Here is an 18347-nt window from a genome sequence, read left to right as displayed (position 1 = left end):
GCAGACCAGGTGTTCAATGCGGATGAATCCGAGTTATATTGGAAAAAAATGCCAAAACGCACCTATATTTCGAAAAATGAAAGATCAGCTCCTGGATTCAAAGTTTCTAAAGATAGAATTACTCTACTATTTTGTAGTAATGCATCAGGTGATTACATGACAAAACCAATGTTTATTAACCGATCTGCAAATCCTCGTGCGATGAAAGGGCTCGACAAGTCCATCCTACCTGTTTATTGGCGGGCCAACAAAAAAAGGTATGGGTTACAGCTAGCATGTTTGAAAATTGGTTTTTCAGGTGTTTTGTACCCGATGTTGACAGTTATACAAAGAAAAAGAATATGGACTTCAAAATTCTACTAATTTTAGATAATGCACCAGGCCATCCAACAAATTTAAGCTATCCGAATATTAAAATAACCTTTTTTGCCACCAAATACTGCTTCACTTATTCAACCACTCGACCAAGGAATAATATCAACATTTGTCATATTATATTCGGCGAACATTTCAATTAATTTTGGAAAAAATGGAATCTAATCCAAACATGACACTGCCTCAAGCGTGGAAAGAGTTTTCAATATTGAATTGCGTAAAAATTATTTCTCTGTACATTAAGGAATTACAACCCTCTACGTTGAATGCTTCCTGGAAAAAAATATGGCCGTAATGGAACAAAATTTCGTACCTCCAATGGATGTCGAGCTAAGTCGTATAATAAACGTCGCACACATTTTTGGTGGAGAGGACTTTTGCGATATGGTTGAAAACGAAATTAGTGAATTAATTGATGGAGAAACAGATTTAAATGAGGATGAACTGGTACAATTAATAGATGGCAAGGAAAGTTCTGCCGAAGATTCTGATTGTGATGAATCCGTTAAAGAATTCAGTTTAAAGAAATTAGCAGAAGGATTGGACTTTGCAAAAAAGTTAGGAAGTTATTTTACGGATAATGATCCCTCAATGGAGTGCTCGGGAAAATTCACGAGACAATTGGATATTTGTTTAGCGCCATATTATGAACTTAATAAAAAAATTGCAACATAGTGGAAAGCAAAGTCTTATTACTCACTTCTTGATGACTAAACCAGCTGAAGTATGCAATGAGAATTATACAAATTATGTCCAAGAGATTTCAAGTGGTGACGACCTCCGGCCACTTAAAGAACATCTACAAAATGTTAATATGCGCTTTATTTTATTGTGTCTGAAACATTTATGCATTATATGCAATGAAATTTATGTACAATTTGTAATTTTTATAATTTTATACTGTGTATTTGTCATAGTTTGTTTTCTTAACTTACATGACACCTGAATTAAATAAAATTGTTTTTGTTGGATATGTTATCGTTGTTTATATAATTTAAAAAAAAAAAACGATTTCGGAACCTAACCCTACTTTTTCTATGTGACCTATGTCTCATATAACGTGGCATTTCTATGGAACCTAACATCCGCGTTATACGAGGGTTACCTGTATTCTTAATACGTTACCATAGCTGATATCGTCATCGCACCCTCCATGGAGTCAGCAGACTCATCATGAGAAGTTCATTCAACATATTTATCATACTGAACATTAAAATCCTTAACAATCACTGCATTCACAACATGTTCTGATAATGTGTTCCATTCACTCACAACTCTCCATATAAAAATCTTCTCCACACTGTTATACAACTTGCTGGAATGGCCTCTGATTCCTCCTATCTCACCTTTTACTCTTTTATACCCATCACTAACTTAAACATCTCTCATTTAAGTTAGTGAGGGAATCTCTGGAATATCTCCCAATATTCTAGGGTCTTGATATTGTCTTAGTCATTCATCTCTGGACCTTCTCCAAAATTTCCACGTCACAATGAAAACTAGGTGACCAAATCTGAGCACCAAATATGGTCTCACCAGTGCTTTATATAGTGACATAACCACCTTCTTGTCCCTAAATGTCAGTGCATTCCTTATTACTGCAGCAATATGATGTACAGTAAACCCTCTAAACTTCAGTCTGCTGTTAGCTGTCTCCCCAAGATTTCAAATCTCATTTACTTCCTGCAATACAGTTCCATCAATATAATATATAGCCTTACATCTCTGCACTCCAAAATGCAACACCTTGCACTTATTAATATTAAAACTACAATCCCACTCATTTGTCCAATCTAAAAGTCTATTAAAATCTTCTTGAAAGGAATTAACATTAGAAGTGCACACTTTTATAATTCCCAACTTTGCATCATCAGCACATCTAAATCCACATGAGATATCATTAGCAAATAACTTACATAACATGGGACCCAAGAACAGAACCCTGGGCACAATGCTGGTTATCCTTCTTTTTTGAGACTGCTCAATCATATACATATGGAGCATAAATACTATTTTACCATAAATACTATTTAAATACCATTTAAAAAAAAAAAAAAACTGAAATATAATGTAATGATATCCTTATTAAAAAAAACTACCACACAGCTGATGCCAGTAGTGGCAGTTTTGTAACGATAGAAATTTGTGTTTGGTCAAAAACAGTGGTCCTGTATTTAGCACTCCTGCTGAGAGGAATTTTAGAAATTTGTGGTGGCATCTGATTTCCAATTATATGGGATGCTACAATGGTGGACATTTTTGAAAAATTAAAAAAAAAATCAATTATTTCAGGGTTTTTTTAATTATATTAAATGCAAATAGAATGATGGCCTAGATACTCAACTATGGTAATATGTTATATAGTGGTTTTAGCATTATGAAAGTTTATTCCTTTGCCAGTAAACGAAAGAAAAAAAAAAGATTCAGTTTGTATTTTTTGCATGAATTTTCTTTTAATTTCCTGCTTTATGCTTTTGATGTAAACAACTATTTCTTCACTTATAATGTTATTATCATCAACCTAAGACCCCATGGAGTCACTCATCTAAGAGATCCCTTTTTCATACACTAGGCTCATCATGCCATGCTTTAAACACATTCATATTCTCTGCAGACACCATGCTCTTGGCAGTGCATTCCAATCATTCACAATGCTCCATGTAAAAAAAAAAAACCTGCTTCTCACTCCCTTGCTTGTGCTCCTTATACAGCTTCCAGTGATGACTTCTTGCCAAGTGAGATTTCGCATAAAAATTTCCCTTTAGGAAAGTTTAGAAAGAATGTGTAGTTTTTAGAATTACTATTCTTTGTGTTATTTCTAGGTCATCATGAAATCAGAAAAATTACCACAGAGGCCATCCTCACATAATACACATCATACATGTAGCCTCAAGAACATTTGTTGCTGGAATATTCCACTCATTCACTACTTGGTGTTCAGCAGTTCTCCTTTTAACTTCCTTACATGATTCAAATACAGCCTTCAAGGATGTCCTCGTATGATGTCTCTAATGTATCAATCTGATACACTGCTCTAACCAACTTGTCTTAGTCATATCACTTCTCCCTATCTTCAGAACACCTCCCATAATCTCTCTTTGTAATCAACATTCCAGAGTCCTGGGAAGTCACTCACCTCTGCATCCTCTGTTTTCTTATTGATATTCAGGTGATGAGCTGTGGGTGCAGAAATCCAGGTGTGGCCTGATTATTGCCTTTTATGGTGAAACTGTTACTTATCTCTAATTGTCAGTGTCTTCATGGCAGCAGTTTTCTGGGTAAACTTGTAATTGGTCCCCTGAACTTCAGCTCCTTATCTACCAACACCCCCTATATCCCTTGTCTTTTCCACCTCCTGGAGTGAAGTTCTCCGTAGTAAAGTATACATCTAATTTCATATTATTTGGATAACTCATCCCATTCATTCACCACGAGAGTGGTGAATGAATGGGATGAGTTGCCTGAGTCAGTTTGGAAAGGTAGTTATCTCTAAGCAGCTCAAAAATGTATTCTCCACATGTTCTTTCTTTTCTGCTTCCATTCATTATTTCTATAGTCACCCATTATTATCACGTGTCAATCAAATACCAGTTTCATCTACATATCTATAATTCCTGCTTCCCTCAACTTCACATCAAATGGCCTCAAAGCTGTTTATTTTTATTAATTGATGGGTATCTCCATGGAGTCTTAAGACTCATCGTGGGGGACCCAAACTATCAACACTATATCTATTGTACCCTCTGCTTGAAATCATTAACACACAAAGCACTCACAACTGACTCAGGCAACTCATCCCATTCATTCACCACTCTCGAAGAAAAAAAATCTAGTGCTCTTGCCTTTACTAACGACATCCTTACCCATCTTTAAGGGATGACCTCTTGTTCTTCTCCTTCTAGCCAAGAGCTACTTCCTCCAAGTTCCACCTACAGGGGGGGCAACTCTACCGATGTCATCGGCATTACCCTACTTGCCTATTTTATCTTTTCTCTCTTCTTGAAGAGTGATGTATCCATTCTATTCTATTTCCATTATTATATAATTTTTTGTCAACATGTTCCACTTAACTCATAATTTGTGAACTGACTCATATTTTCAATACTACGAACTCTGCCATTTTATTCTTAATACACTTTGCATAGGTGTATGAGCATGGTAGTTTGCTCCTTGTTCTCTTTCCTCCCACCTTCCCAAAATTTCTCACCTATCTTTCCAGAAAATATTTGACTTCACTACTTCTGATGAGGTCATCCCTGAAACTTTGTCTCTTATACCACTACCATTCATCTCCTACCTATCCTGGTAGGTTACACTCACAGCCTCACCATCTAATTGTTTTTCTGACTGAATCCACATACACTTCTCTCAACAGCAGTCTTCCCAGCTTACTGACAGTCTCCAACAAATAGCTCTTCCCTAACTTCATATTTATCTCGTACATGCACTTATCCAAAGTCTCTCTCTCCCTGCACATCCACGTTATCATGCCATTCATAGTCATTGCCTTTTTCTTTAGCTCTTTGTTATCACACCTCAAGCACTCTCAAATCCCATGCTACATAATTTGCATTTCCTTGTAAATCATTTGTTCCAACCAACTCAATTCTTCTGCATTTTCACTCCTCTTCACAGCCTCAGTCACTCTTCTTATACACATTGCCACCAATTGCTCTATCTTAACATCCTTCACCATATGGTACTGTACCACTTTCTGGCCTTATTACCATTGTTTATCTTCATTTCTTCTTTCTGGTATCTTCTTACACTTTTACTCTGCACCCAGCAGAATTCCTTCCTCAACCTCATCAATTCACTTTTACTATTGTCATGTTTTTCATATTGCTCACATCAAATCTCCTAAATATTTAACCAAAAAAAACTTCTTAGCAAGCACCCTTCCATAATACAACTCTCCTCCTGTGTGTTCTCCGTTGGTGATTTATGTGATTTAGTAGCTGTCAGTATCAGCAGTATCCTTTGGTTGAAAAGGTTTGGGATTGAATCCCATCTGGATTGTTCTTTCTCAACTGAATTTGAGTTAGCCAGTTTCATACAAAGGTGGTAGGGTTTCCACCCTCCTGAAAACAAAAGTTTTTCATCTTTCATAACAGGTAATCTGATCAGAAGAGCACATGAAATTTAAGACACATGATACCCTGTCCTCATAGCTTGAATTGTTTGGCTGTAATTCCAAAACAACATCTTGGTTTTTGAACATGAAGAATTACTCAAAAACTGTTGGGAACCAGTTGTGTAAACTTTTTTGCATCCTTTGAATAATAAGTTATATTATAAAATATTATAATATAATATCAGTAATGGGCATATTGTTGCACTTTTCAGATAACTTAAGTGCAGAAGAAAAAAAAGAGAAACTTTCAGCATGTTACAAAAGATATGAACCCCTGATGCCGCTAGTTGAAGTTTTAACTGTAAGTGAAGTATTTATATATATATATATATATATAAAATATGATTCAATCATTAAGTACCTATTTAGTTTCTCTTTGATAAAATCAGAGCATATATGGTTATTTCTTGATTCTGACTGGAATGGATTTTGTTGAAATTTGGTATTTAGATCCTTATTAAAATTTGTCAAGCCATCTCATCTTGGTTTCAGTTAAGACTATCTTTAATGGGAAAATGGGATAAAAAAGTAAACTAGTAACTTCATTTCCCTAGATTGAATTGAATGAAATTTAATTTATAACTGGCATAGAGTAATGTTACAAACAAGGTTGTAATTACATATCATTTGTAACATGAACATATCCCACCTTTTGGGTTTGGCTTTGGAGTTGCCTGATTGGGGCTTTTACCTCCGAATTGCTACTAATATCTCCAGGTGACAGTTTTTTGTGTTTCAAGCATTTTGTGACAAAATGTTTATTTTTGCCCTTCAAACTTTATGCACGTGTGACATCTATGAAGAATATTAATTTTCCTTCTTTAGCAACAACCGTTCCAACAAAAAACTGTCAGGTCAGGCAGATTCAATTTCTCCATTTCTTTCTATCCTTCCAAATTCTCCCTTTGTGAACACTGTACCAGTTCAGGTTTCTCTTTTTCAGATCTTCTCTTATCTGGTCTCTTCACCTTTTCTGTGGTCTTCATCTTGGTCTCTCTTCCCCTCAAATTTCATTTCACACATTCTTCTTACTATTCTTTTTAATTTCATTCTCATTAGATGTCCAAATGAGACATTCTGACCACATAGCTCAAGCAAGAGCTCAGAAGTATTTCTTCAACACTTTTTAGCCCGAAATTATAACATAGGTCCACATTTCTTATTCTGTCTTGTTTTTGTCACCATTGTCCTTAAAACTTTTATTTCCATTGCTTGTATTTATTCATGTCTCTTTTTGTTGTATCCAGGTCTCTGCTGCATAAGTCAAAATGGACAAAAGTTACTTTTGTTAATCAAGAGCTTACACTTAAATTTGACCTTGCTGTCCCAAAGTAGACTACTTACACTGGTAAAAAAAAAAAAAAGTTTGACCTAGTGAAATCCTCCTCTTTATCTCCTGGTTAAACTTCCATCGCTAGAAAGTATATTTCCCAGTTATTTGAATTTTTCACTACTCCTCAAATCTTGCCCATTGAGTCTCTAACACCATTAATGGTTACATTTTCACTAAGATTTAAAACCATGCTCTCACACTTTCTACTATTAATATGTAATCCATAGTTCTGTGTCACATTATTCCATTTGCCTAGTTTCTTATGTAGTTATTTTTATGAATGTGCACAAATCACTACATCATCTGCAAACACGGCTGTTTTTCCTTTCTGGTCATTAACCATATCTAGGATGCTATTCATCACCACAATGAGCCTTGTTGTAGTCCATTTTTAAGTGTAAACCTCCATATTACCAAATTTAGTCTTCACACGACTCTTGGACTTAACATACACGTTCTTAATCATGACTATTTCTTCTTTTTCTATGCCTATCTTTTCCAAACTTTCCCAGACTTTTTCCCATTGAATCCAATCAAAAGCTTTTTCCAAATTTCCAGTATCTTTCCATCATTTCTCTTACAACGGAAGAACTTAAGCTCTACAGGAAATGAAGAACAACAGCAAAATAGTATTCAATCACCAAAGTGGATAAGGGAAATGCCTCTGTGGTCCTCAACCAAATGGACTACACAGGTAAGCTTTCCACTTTACTGTAAGGTTGTTCTACCTACCTCTCCCCATTGAATATGATCCCATCAGCTCCCAAATCAGAGCACTCAAAGGCTCCTTTAGAAGGTGACTTCTTGGCCTGAGGAAGTGACTAGTAGACTAAAAGCTTTCAACTGTAGACCCCCCCTCCCCCTCCCCCAAATATATGGACTACCAAAAATCCATAAACAGAATGTGCCATTACATCCCATTGTGGGATGGCATTAATTTCCCCCACATACAAATTAGCCGAAGTGCTCACACATTAAAAACTCAACCTACTTTAAAGCCAGTATATAGAACCTCTCACTCCAACACACTGATTTTAATGTCTCCTCCTTATTCACAAATGTCCCATTCAAAGATACCTTAGATCTCATCCAAGCCAAATTTCCTCCTGATATCTCAGTCCTATTTCAGTTCACCATGAGATCGGGTTATTTTGTTTGGCAAGGAAAATTCTACAAACGGAGGGTACAGCCATGGGTTCTCCACTCCTGGCAAACTTCTTTATGATCCCTTTTGAAGAAAAAGCCTTAAACTCAGTCCCACAAAAACATACTGTCAGGCTACGCTATGTGGATGATGTGTTTGCTATTTGTCCCCATGGCTTAGACACACTCCACAACTTCCTAACACACTTAAACAATCAACACCCCAGAATCCAGTTTACCTTGGAAAAAGAAAACAAGTTTCCCATTTCTAGATACTCTGATTACACACCAGCCTGATGGAGCCTTGGCTTTCTCTGTTTACAGAAAACCAACTCATATAGGTAGATGCATTCACCAGCAATCACACTCCCCTTTACAACAATACGGGATTATAATAACCCTATATAACAGGGCTAAATTAATCTGTTCAGACAACAATGCTCTAACTAAACCATATCCTTAACACCTTCTTAGCCAATGGCTACAACTGCCAAAAAATCCAGTAAATATTAAAACCAGTTAACCACAACTCCCTCCTCCTCCTCCCCCTTCTTAACAAAAATTACACTAAATCTATCACCATTCCATATATCTGGGACATGTCTGAAAAGCTCACAAAAATCCTAAAAAAAAAAGACCTGATTACCTGTTACAAACCACATAAGAAATTGACATCCCTTATCCACTCCACCAAAGACCAGCCACTTCCCCTAGACCTACCTGGAGTATACCAGGTCCCTCAGCTGTAAACTGTCCTACTACAGCCACTCAGGACTTGCAGACTATGCACTAGATACCCACCACAGAATGCGCTGGAAGAAAACCACTTGACTACACCATAGTAAATATCAATATGAAAGATTGTTCGTGGGATTCAAGCTTTCGACGTTGTATGAAGAACATGTGTCGTTTTACGAACACTGAGATGGCAGACATGCACCTCGTTTACCATATTATGTATCCAACTACTAGTGAACTGTTCAGTTATGCGTAATAAAGTTTTTTACATTACTTACTGCCTTGTGTTATTTCTGTATCTTTGTGTCCCTGTTAGTACCTTCCGGTGGTGTTTCCAGTCTGCTTTTCTATGTGAATATAGTTGATTTTGATGTTCTCTATCTCTCCTCAAAGTTTGTACGTTGAATTTTGAACCACCTTGTGTTTGTGTGTATATATATATTTTTTTTTTATTTTTTTTTATAGTAAATAATTTCTTGGACTATGAAAATAATAATTAAGTCACTGCACCAATATTTTTGAATGCCTATTATTTACGTAACACTCAGTAATAAAATAGTTACTCTACATAGATAACAAATTGGCGCAGTCTTTTTAGAAATATATAATAAATGGCACAGCTGACATGATTGACCTCTAAGTTTGATTTTGTGGTCTCATATATTCAGTCAGCATTTATGCATATCTCTTGAATAATATCCATATTTTAAACAGTGTAAATTGCCAGTGTGTATACATATTATATATATATATATATATGATTATATTTTCTTGTCCTGTATAGGCTTATTTAATATTTTTTAATTACATTACAGCTTTTACAAGTTCTAATGCAACCTGTCTTGGAATCTCTGATAACACAAGATCGCTTGTATTATCTCCATGAAAATAATATTAGAGTAGCTTTGGAAGCTGCATTTGATGAGTATATATCACCTCGTAATTTAGCTGTAATAGGTATAAAATAATTTTTTTTTATCATAAATGAGTGTTGGTCATAATATTTATATCATGTCATAACGAAAAAATAATTGAGATAATAAAAAAAAAAAAAAAAAAAACATGATCTGGCATGTCTTGATTTGGACCTTTTATTTTCAACATGAAATAATATTTCACACAATACTAATTACAAAAAAAACGTTCTACACCTAATCACATTGTATTGCAATTAGTGACCTGTGTGTGTGTGTTTGTTGCAGTTTGGCAGCATGTTGCACTAACTTCTGTAATGCATTTTTTTTCCTTCATTAACTTGAAACAGCAGCCAGTTAATTGTGAATTATTTTAGCTAATATTACACTAAGTAATACAGTATGAGCAATTGTAATAAAAGTAGTAGTAATTATAATGCTCATATTGTATTACATTCCTTTATGCTCAAACTGCTGAGAGGAATAGTTACAGGTCTTTTTAAATAGATTTCTTTTTGATGCCTGCTTCTGTCGCTGTGGATTACTCTCTTCCTGCCTTATCTTTTCTTTCCTAAAGGTTACTTTTATTTTTATTTGTTTTTATGATATTGAATTTTGGGTAATTCAAATTTTGAATAATGCTAAAGAAATAATAGCTGTTGATTGTAATTTTAGTCATAGAATATTGCATAATAATTATCTGGGTTTGGAGAGAGGGAGGCAGGCTGACAAAATCAAATATATAGTTGGATATTGTTATAGATCATGAACTTGATGCATAGTTTATTGGACACAAAATGAATAATCATTATGAATGATTTCAACTTGGGTAACTAGTATTGGAGTAAGGACAGTATGTGGGTAAGGGATGTACTTACTTGGTTGATCTTCTTCTACCTGATGTAGATGTACTACAAAGAACATGCTGATTCTTTTGATCTCTGTCTAGTACTTTGGCATCTTTCCATCCTACTCTTTTATTTTTCAGTGTGTGGATGTTCCTCTTCCATGTCTGCTTAGATCTTTGAGTCTTGCAGTCTTTCTTGCCAAGCTTTCTTTGGATATCTAATTTTTCATTATATGAACATGTTCAAACCATCTATCACCATTTCCTTTTAGTGGTTTTACTTCTAAAGTTGTTTTTATTGCATATCTTATCTCTTCTGATTTTGCCTTCTATCTTTCTGAGAGATTTCATTTTGATGGTTTGCAGTTGACTGAACATATCTTTAATGGCACTTTTGACATAGTAGAAAACAAATAATGAAACACATCAACACAAGAAGTCAATAAAACTTTATTAAATTGACTATTTCAATCTGAATCTGATAGATCATTTTCAGTGAAATTACATTTTAAAACATAGGCAACAAGAACTGTGAATTTTTAATGATATGAGCCACACTCTAATGTAATATAGTAAGTACAATACAGTACATAGAAAAATGTGATTGGAGAAAATCAAAATTACTGCTTATAAGTAATTTAGAATCTCCCAAATTTTAGATAAAGAAAGACAGTCATTATGGTTCAGATCTGGGTGATGTATTAGCACTCCTGCTCTCTCTTTGAACAAACACTCAAATTTGCAGCAGCACCAATGAAGTAGATGAAAATCAAGCCAGAAGATGCTGTGACTAATGTCAATTCAATGCTGTGCTAAATCAGACTTACCAATGATTGATATAGGATTGGTGTTCCTGTGGGAAACAGGATGTTGTGTTTGCCCACAATAAAAGAGATGGCAATCACAAGGAAATTTGATAAACACCTGTGAGAGATAGTGGAGATTGTTTATTCTTAGTGGAAGGTAACCAAAATGAGTTTCTTAATAGGAAAAAAATGTGGGTACTAGGTTATATTTCTTGAGAATTTTAAAAATTGGTCTAACAATACCAGCAACATAAGAGATAAGAACTCATTGAACAGGTTCAGAATTTTGAATTTGGAGGAGTAGATATGTACGAGTAAAAAAAAACATGCATTGAAGAATTATTGGAATGCTTGAAGGACACAAAATTACTAATATTAGAGTTGGGAATCATATCATTGTATCCAGGTTCTTGGCAATGTTCGAAACCAATGGACTGTGTTCCAAACGTTTGCTAAGAGGTCACCCTTGCTCTATCATGGAGCACGAAGACAGATTTTTGGTTATAACAGTGAAATATAATCGACACACTATGGTAGGTCAGCTTGAAAGTCAGCTCCATTCAATCACAGGTATGCAGATATCTTGAAAAACTGTGGTAAGATGGCTGTGAAAAGTTGGCCTATATGCCCAAAGGCCTGCGGTCTGCATCCCTTTATCCACAGTTCATGATAGAGTACATTGTCAGTGTTTTTGTATCCATAAAAATTGGACAAGGCACCAATGGGCTAATGTACCCTTTACAGATAAGTCGTTTTATTGTTTCCTTTGATTCTAGATGACACTTGATCTGGTGTGAAAGGGATGGATACAGCTGTGCTTGGAGGATCATGGTGTGGGGAGGCATTATGCTTAATGGATCCACCAAACTACAAGTGCTGGAAGAAGGAAGTATGACTGGTGAACGATAGTGCAATGAAGATGTGCATTCTTCCACATCATGTTCAATTGCTCTGTGGTACTGTAGGCAAAGAATTCATTTTTATAGATGACAGTTCTACACCACATTGTGCACGAGTAGTGGAGATATTTCTTGAGACCGAGGTATTAATCGAATTGAGTGGCCAACATGCTTCCCCAGATCTTAACCCCATAGAACATGTTTGGGAAGCAATAGGGAGATGCATTGTTGCTCAAAATTCTTCTCCAGAAAACAAACAATGCCTCCCTTGCTCTGAAGGAGGAGTGAGCCAGTTTGCCTTAATCACTTGAATCACTTGGTGCTAAGCATGGTACGACGTGAGAACTGCATCGCAGTTCAGGGTGGACATATTCCATACTGAAATGTCTCCTCGCATAGTTTTCTGTAAGCACTCTACATTAATTCCTTAACTATGTCCTTAGGAAATTTGTAACTTTTGCCAAAAACATATTGCAATTTAATTTGTACAAAATTTATAACACATATTTTGTATAATACAATTTATTAGTATGCTGGCAATAAATTTATGTCCACATTTGGCTGTAGTCATGAAAATTTTTTCATGCACTGGTAAAAATGTAGTTTGTCCTTAGCTTTTGGATACCAGTGTATCTTTCTGCCTTGTTAGAATTTCTTTATTTCTGCTTGGTGAATTTTAACAAGCATTCCTTCTTTTCTTTTTTCATATTCTTCAAAGCTTTATAAAATTTCCTGATTATCTTAAAGCTAAGTTAAAAGTGAAATCCAGCAATGAGTGGATAGGAATATGATACTCTGTGGTGGGTAGCATGGTTTTGTAAAAGATAGTTTCTGCCTTAGTAATTTACTCACATTTTATAATAGAGTGACGGCAGAATTAGATAAGGGAAATGACTACACTGTGATACTGCTTGACTTTGCAAAGACATTTGACAGAATACAGCATAGAAAACTATTACAAAAGTTGGAATAAATGGGAGTGGATATGAAACTGGTAACATGGATAAGGAAATGACAGAGAGGAGTATATGGTGGTGTGGAATCTAGAGAATGAGGGTGACTAGTGGAGTGCCTCAGGGTTATGTACTAGGGCCACTTCTCTTTAATTTGTATATTAATGATAATGGGAAAGATTTAAAGGGAGATATTTAGTTATTTGCACATGTAAAACTGAGGAGGGAACTAGTTGATAAAGGTGATGTAGATATCCTGCAGGATGACTTAAATAAATTGGCATTGTGGCAAAGGATAATGGTTGTCAATTCAATGTTGAAAAATGTTAGGTTTGCAGGAAATTGTTGAAACTTGGGGATAAGGGTGGACAAAAGTAGTTCAGAGGGCATGTTGCAATAAGTTGGTAAAATAGCTCAAAATTTTACTTGGAACATCAGCTGTATCTTGACTGCTGTTCACAGATTTGGTTGGCTGGATTTCTCGGGGATCAGGAAGGGGTGAGAGAATTCATAGATTCATGGATATTTCACATTTATGCACCGAAAAATGTGAAATATTTGTAGACTGTTAGAGCAAACAAAAAGAAGGAAAGCATTAATTTATGAGAAAAGTGAATTCATAAGTTAGAGCAATTAGATATGGGAGCTAGAGTTGGGACTGTAGTACAGTAGAAGAGTTAGTCAAAATGAAAAGTGAAATGAAATATCTGGAAGATGAGATTAAACACCTAAAGAAGGCATTGGCTGATGTGAATGAGAAGAAAGAAGTTAGTGTAATGAAGAAAGAGTCAAAGGATAATTGTATGGAGACTCAATCTTTGGAGGTGTCATTACTGGTAAAGTACACAAAAAACATCCTTATCTCGTGGAATAATGAAAAAAGTAACTGATGCTTTGCACAGAAGGAAAGAGAAACATCAGAATTAGTGAGAGTTGTGGGCACAAATGACTTAGTTCAAAAAAAAAAAAAAAAAAATGTTGATAGTGACTTGAGGAGTTTGTTGCGACAAATAAAGGATAATGGTGTTGTTGGAAAAGATGTTGCCCAGATATGACAACAATAGTGAATTTAGGAGAGCTAAGATAATAACAAGATGGCCAAGTTATGTGAAGCAAATGGGATTCAATTTGTGAATCTGTGGTGTGAATTTGAAGTAAAATTGAAATGGTTTAAGGTTGATGGATTGAATTTGAATGAGAAGAAGGAAGTTAGTGTAATGAAGAAAGAGTCAAAGAATAATTGTATGGAGATGCGATCATTGGAGATGTCATTACTAGTAAAGTACACAAAAAATATCCTACCTGGTGGAATAATGAAAAAAGTAACTTTTACACAGAAGGAAAGAGAAACATCAGAATTAGTGGTAGTTGTGGGCACAAATGACTTAGTGAAAAAAAAAAATGTTGATAGGGACTTGAGGAGTTTGTTGCGACAAATAAAGGATAATGGTAACTATAACACATTTTAGGAATTTTAGTCAAGTGAGTAATATTTATCCTACTAGTTTCACCAATTTTTGCTATCGGTATCTTCAGGGATACAATTGGTAAGCGATATGAAGGTAACAGACTAGGTTTTAACTGACAGTTCTAATTCATACAAAATTAGTACTGTGTGAGACAATACACGTGCCTCGGGAACATGATTTATTTGTTACGAGACATAATGTAATCGGTGTGAAAGTTCATTTCTTTGGTGTTTAGTGATCTAATTAAAGTTTTCCAAATTTCCGGTAGGATTAGACCTTGATTCTTATTTAGGTTTCCTGTTGAATGGGCGACTATAGCAGCTTCCTTGAAGGTTCTGGAATGGTAGTTCTCTTTTATATAGGGCATATGACTCTTATCCCACTCAATAAGATGGTTGGTAGTCTGAAATATCTTGTCTAACATAGCCTGTGTGCTCCTTCTGTCTCGTTTCGAAGCTTCTAGAGGTCTGACCAATGTAACTAACACCACAGGAACAAGGTATATTATATACTCCAGAGTACTTGTAGAATGGATGAGGGTCTTTCGGTGATCCTGAAAATTTCCGAATAGTATTGACTGGCTTGAATGTTATTCTAATATTGTGTGGTTTTAGAAGGATCATATCATTTTGTTGAGATAATCCATTAGTTCTTCTTTCTTATGATTCCAAATGATAAAGATGTCATCTTCATATTGTACCAAGTTTTAGGTTTTGGGGTAATTTGAGATAAGATTTTATCTAGGTCTTCCATGAATAAGTCAGCACAAGAAGGAGAGAGGGGGCTACCCATGGCTAATCCGGTAAGTTGTTTGTAGGCAGTTTTTTGCCAAATGAAATAATTTGAAGTTAAACAATGATTGAACAACGTAGTGATGTTTCTTGGGAACAAGTTGTCTAAGATGTTGATGACTTCCACAACTGGAATGTTTGTAAACAGAGATGTGACGTCGAGGCTTGCTGGTATATCATATTCAGAAATAGGGATGTTTTTTAATTTCTCAATAAAATGTTGTGAGTTTTTGATATAAGTATCAGAGTTGTGAATGTTTTTTTTTGCCTAGGATCTGTACTGAGAACATCATAGATAGATGTGTCTGATAATAGATTGTTAATTTTCTCTTCATAATGTTTTATAATATGCAATAACTTTTGCAATAACAGTATTATTGCCATTGTCAGCTTTAAGTATGATGATGTCTTTATTATTCTTTAATTTGAGTAATGTTCTTTCCATTTGGTTAGAGTTGGTGTTAGGAGATCTTGAAGGAGCGGAGAGGATTATGCTGCTTTTTAATCGTAGGTCATTAGCTATTGGGTGTGGTAGCAATGAGAGGGCTTTTTCTAAGTTGCAGATGAACTCTATTTTAGGAATAGCAGTAGGTTTTAAGGTGAAATTGAATTCTTTTTTGAGAATTGAGATCTCAGGTTTTGTTAAAATGTGTTTAGATAGGTTCATTATCACTTGGTTATCTGGTAAAGACGGTTTAGAGGTAATGTAATTATCATATAGCAAGTTGAATTTATCAATTTGCGTCCTTTTGCTGTAACTGAAGGTTTTAGCATAACTGTTTTTAATCATATTATCTAAAAGTTGCCAGGTATCTACATCAAGGTTATTAGAGATGTCTGTGAACAAATCATAGCATTGAGAGTCTATTTGGCTGAGCAAGGCTCTCGTATGGCTAATTCTTTCTCGGAGAAGGGCGAATGAAGAGAGCTATCCTTAAATGGTTGTCCTAAAAGACTCTGTAACGAGATTCTCTTTTCAGATAACCACAAAGACAGCATGATGACACCCAATACATCAGTACTATAACTATTCCATTTGTCAGCACCATTTCCAAAAAAATTGGCTATCCTTCTAAAACCACACAATATTAGAGTAACATTCAAGCCAGTCAATACTATTCGGAAATTTTTAGAATCACCGAAAGACCCTCATCCATTCTACAAGTATTCTGGCGTATATAATATACCTTGTTCCTATGGCGTTAGTTACATTGGTCAGACCTCTAGAAGCTTCGAAACGAGACAGAAGGAGCACACAGGCTATGTTAGACAAGATATTTCAGACTACCAACCATCTTATTGAGTGGGATAAGAGTCATATGCCCTATATAGAAGAGAACTACCATTCCAGAACCTTCGAGGAAGCTGCTATAATCGCCCGTTCAACAGGAAACCTAAATAAGAATCAAGGTCTAATCCTACCGGAAATTTGGAAAACTTTATCACTAAACACCAAAGAAATGAACTTTCACGTCAATTACATTATGTCTCGTAACAAATAAATCATGTTTCCGAGACACGCGTATTGTCTCGCACAGTACTAATTTTGTATGAATTAGAACTGTCAGTTAAAACCTAGTCTGTTACCTTCATATCGCTTACCAATTGTATCCCTGAAGATACCAATAGCAAAAATCAGTGAAACTAGTAGGATAATAAATATTACTCACTTGACTAAAATTCCTAAAATGTGTTGTAGTTTCTAATACAAGTAGTCAAGAAAGAAAGTCGCACCACAAAGGATAATGGTGTTGTTGGAAAAGATGTTGCCCAGATATGACAATTAACAATAGTGAATTTAGGAGAGCTAAGATAATGAATAACAAGATGGCCAAGTTGTGTGAAGCAAAGGGGAATCAATTTTTGAATCTGTGGTGTGAATTTGAAGGAAAATTGAAATGGATTAAGGTTGATGGATTGAATTTGAATGGGTTTGGTATTGAGCATATAGAAAGACTATTGTTTGCTGATAAGGCACAGAATCAAGTGGTTAATGTAGCAAACAATCTAAGCATACTAGTGATGCAGAATAGCATAGCTAAACTAGTTGTATGACAGGATGTAGATGGATACAAGGTTGAATATATGGATGGAATGCATAAAGTTAAGGATAAGACAGGTATGAATGGCAATCAGAGTCGAGATCAGGGAAACAGGAGTGGTCAGACCAAAGAGAGATGTGGTATAGCAGCAAGAATACCACATCTCTCTCTCTCTCGCTCTTCGGTCTGATCACCCCTGTTTCCCTGATCCTGACTCTGATTGGCATTCATACCTTGCCTTTATGGCATTCCATTGCCTTTTGCTGTTACATCCACATATTCAACCTATCAATATTGACGCAAAAAGTGTCAAAATTGTTAATTCATGCATAGAATTTTAATAAGTATGGTGTGAAGTAGAAATTAACAGGCTAGTGTCTGATAGGGTGCTGTTATAGGCCAGGAAATGAAATACTTATTGTGAAATGTGTAGGCGAATTGACTTTAATATTCCTTTACATGGGACACTTTAATTACAGTAATATAGAATGGAAGGAGGGGAGAGTGTATGGGAACAAGAAGAGTGTTTGTTTTTGTTTTTTGAGGGATAAATATCTTAAGCAGCATGTGTGATTGAAGCAACTAGAGGCAACAATGTTATGGATTTGGTGATATTTGACAATATGTAGTTGTTAATGAGCTACTCACACTGCTCCTGTTGGTGAGAATGATTATGAGGTTCTTGTTTGAGAAATGGTAAAATATGAAAAGGTTACTGCCATAAGTGTACATATGTGTAAATATGTGGTAAGTTATTATAGGAAGATTTGCAGTAAACTAGCTTCAATAAGTCGAGTGGATGAGCTGTGCATAAAATATGTTGAGAGTACCTGGAAATTCATAAGACAGTATCTGACACAAGCAGTAACTGCATAACAAGGGATAAGAGAGTAGGAGTGAAAT

At 35.3% G+C, this 18347-nt stretch overlaps 1 protein-coding gene across 4 annotated transcripts in view; it reads left to right on the top strand.

Annotated features, from left to right (window-relative positions):
• The window catches only part of LOC150098935 (methyltransferase-like protein 25B), a 176423-nt gene extending 166656 nt beyond the window's left edge, over positions 1 to 9767 (top strand). For all 4 annotated transcript variants that reach the window (XM_090405564.1, XM_090405566.1, XM_090405565.1 and 1 more), the window contains 2 exons: positions 5722 to 5810; positions 9539 to 9767. In XM_090405564.1, coding sequence (XP_090261690.1) covers positions 5722 to 5810; positions 9539 to 9691 — 242 coding nt within the window. In that variant the 3' untranslated portion in view covers positions 9692 to 9767. The remainder of the gene's footprint in view (positions 1 to 5721; positions 5811 to 9538) is intronic.
• The last annotated feature ends 8580 nt before the right edge of the window (positions 9768 to 18347 follow it).

Source organism: Typopeltis vanoorti, chromosome 15, assembly GCF_054136105.1.
Source record: "Typopeltis vanoorti isolate ZY-2024b chromosome 15, IOZ_Tvanoo_1.0, whole genome shotgun sequence".
Lineage (NCBI taxonomy): Eukaryota > Metazoa > Arthropoda > Arachnida > Uropygi > Thelyphonidae > Typopeltis > Typopeltis vanoorti.
Note: the sequence above shows the minus strand (reverse complement) of the source record. Positions and strands in the feature narration are given on the sequence as shown.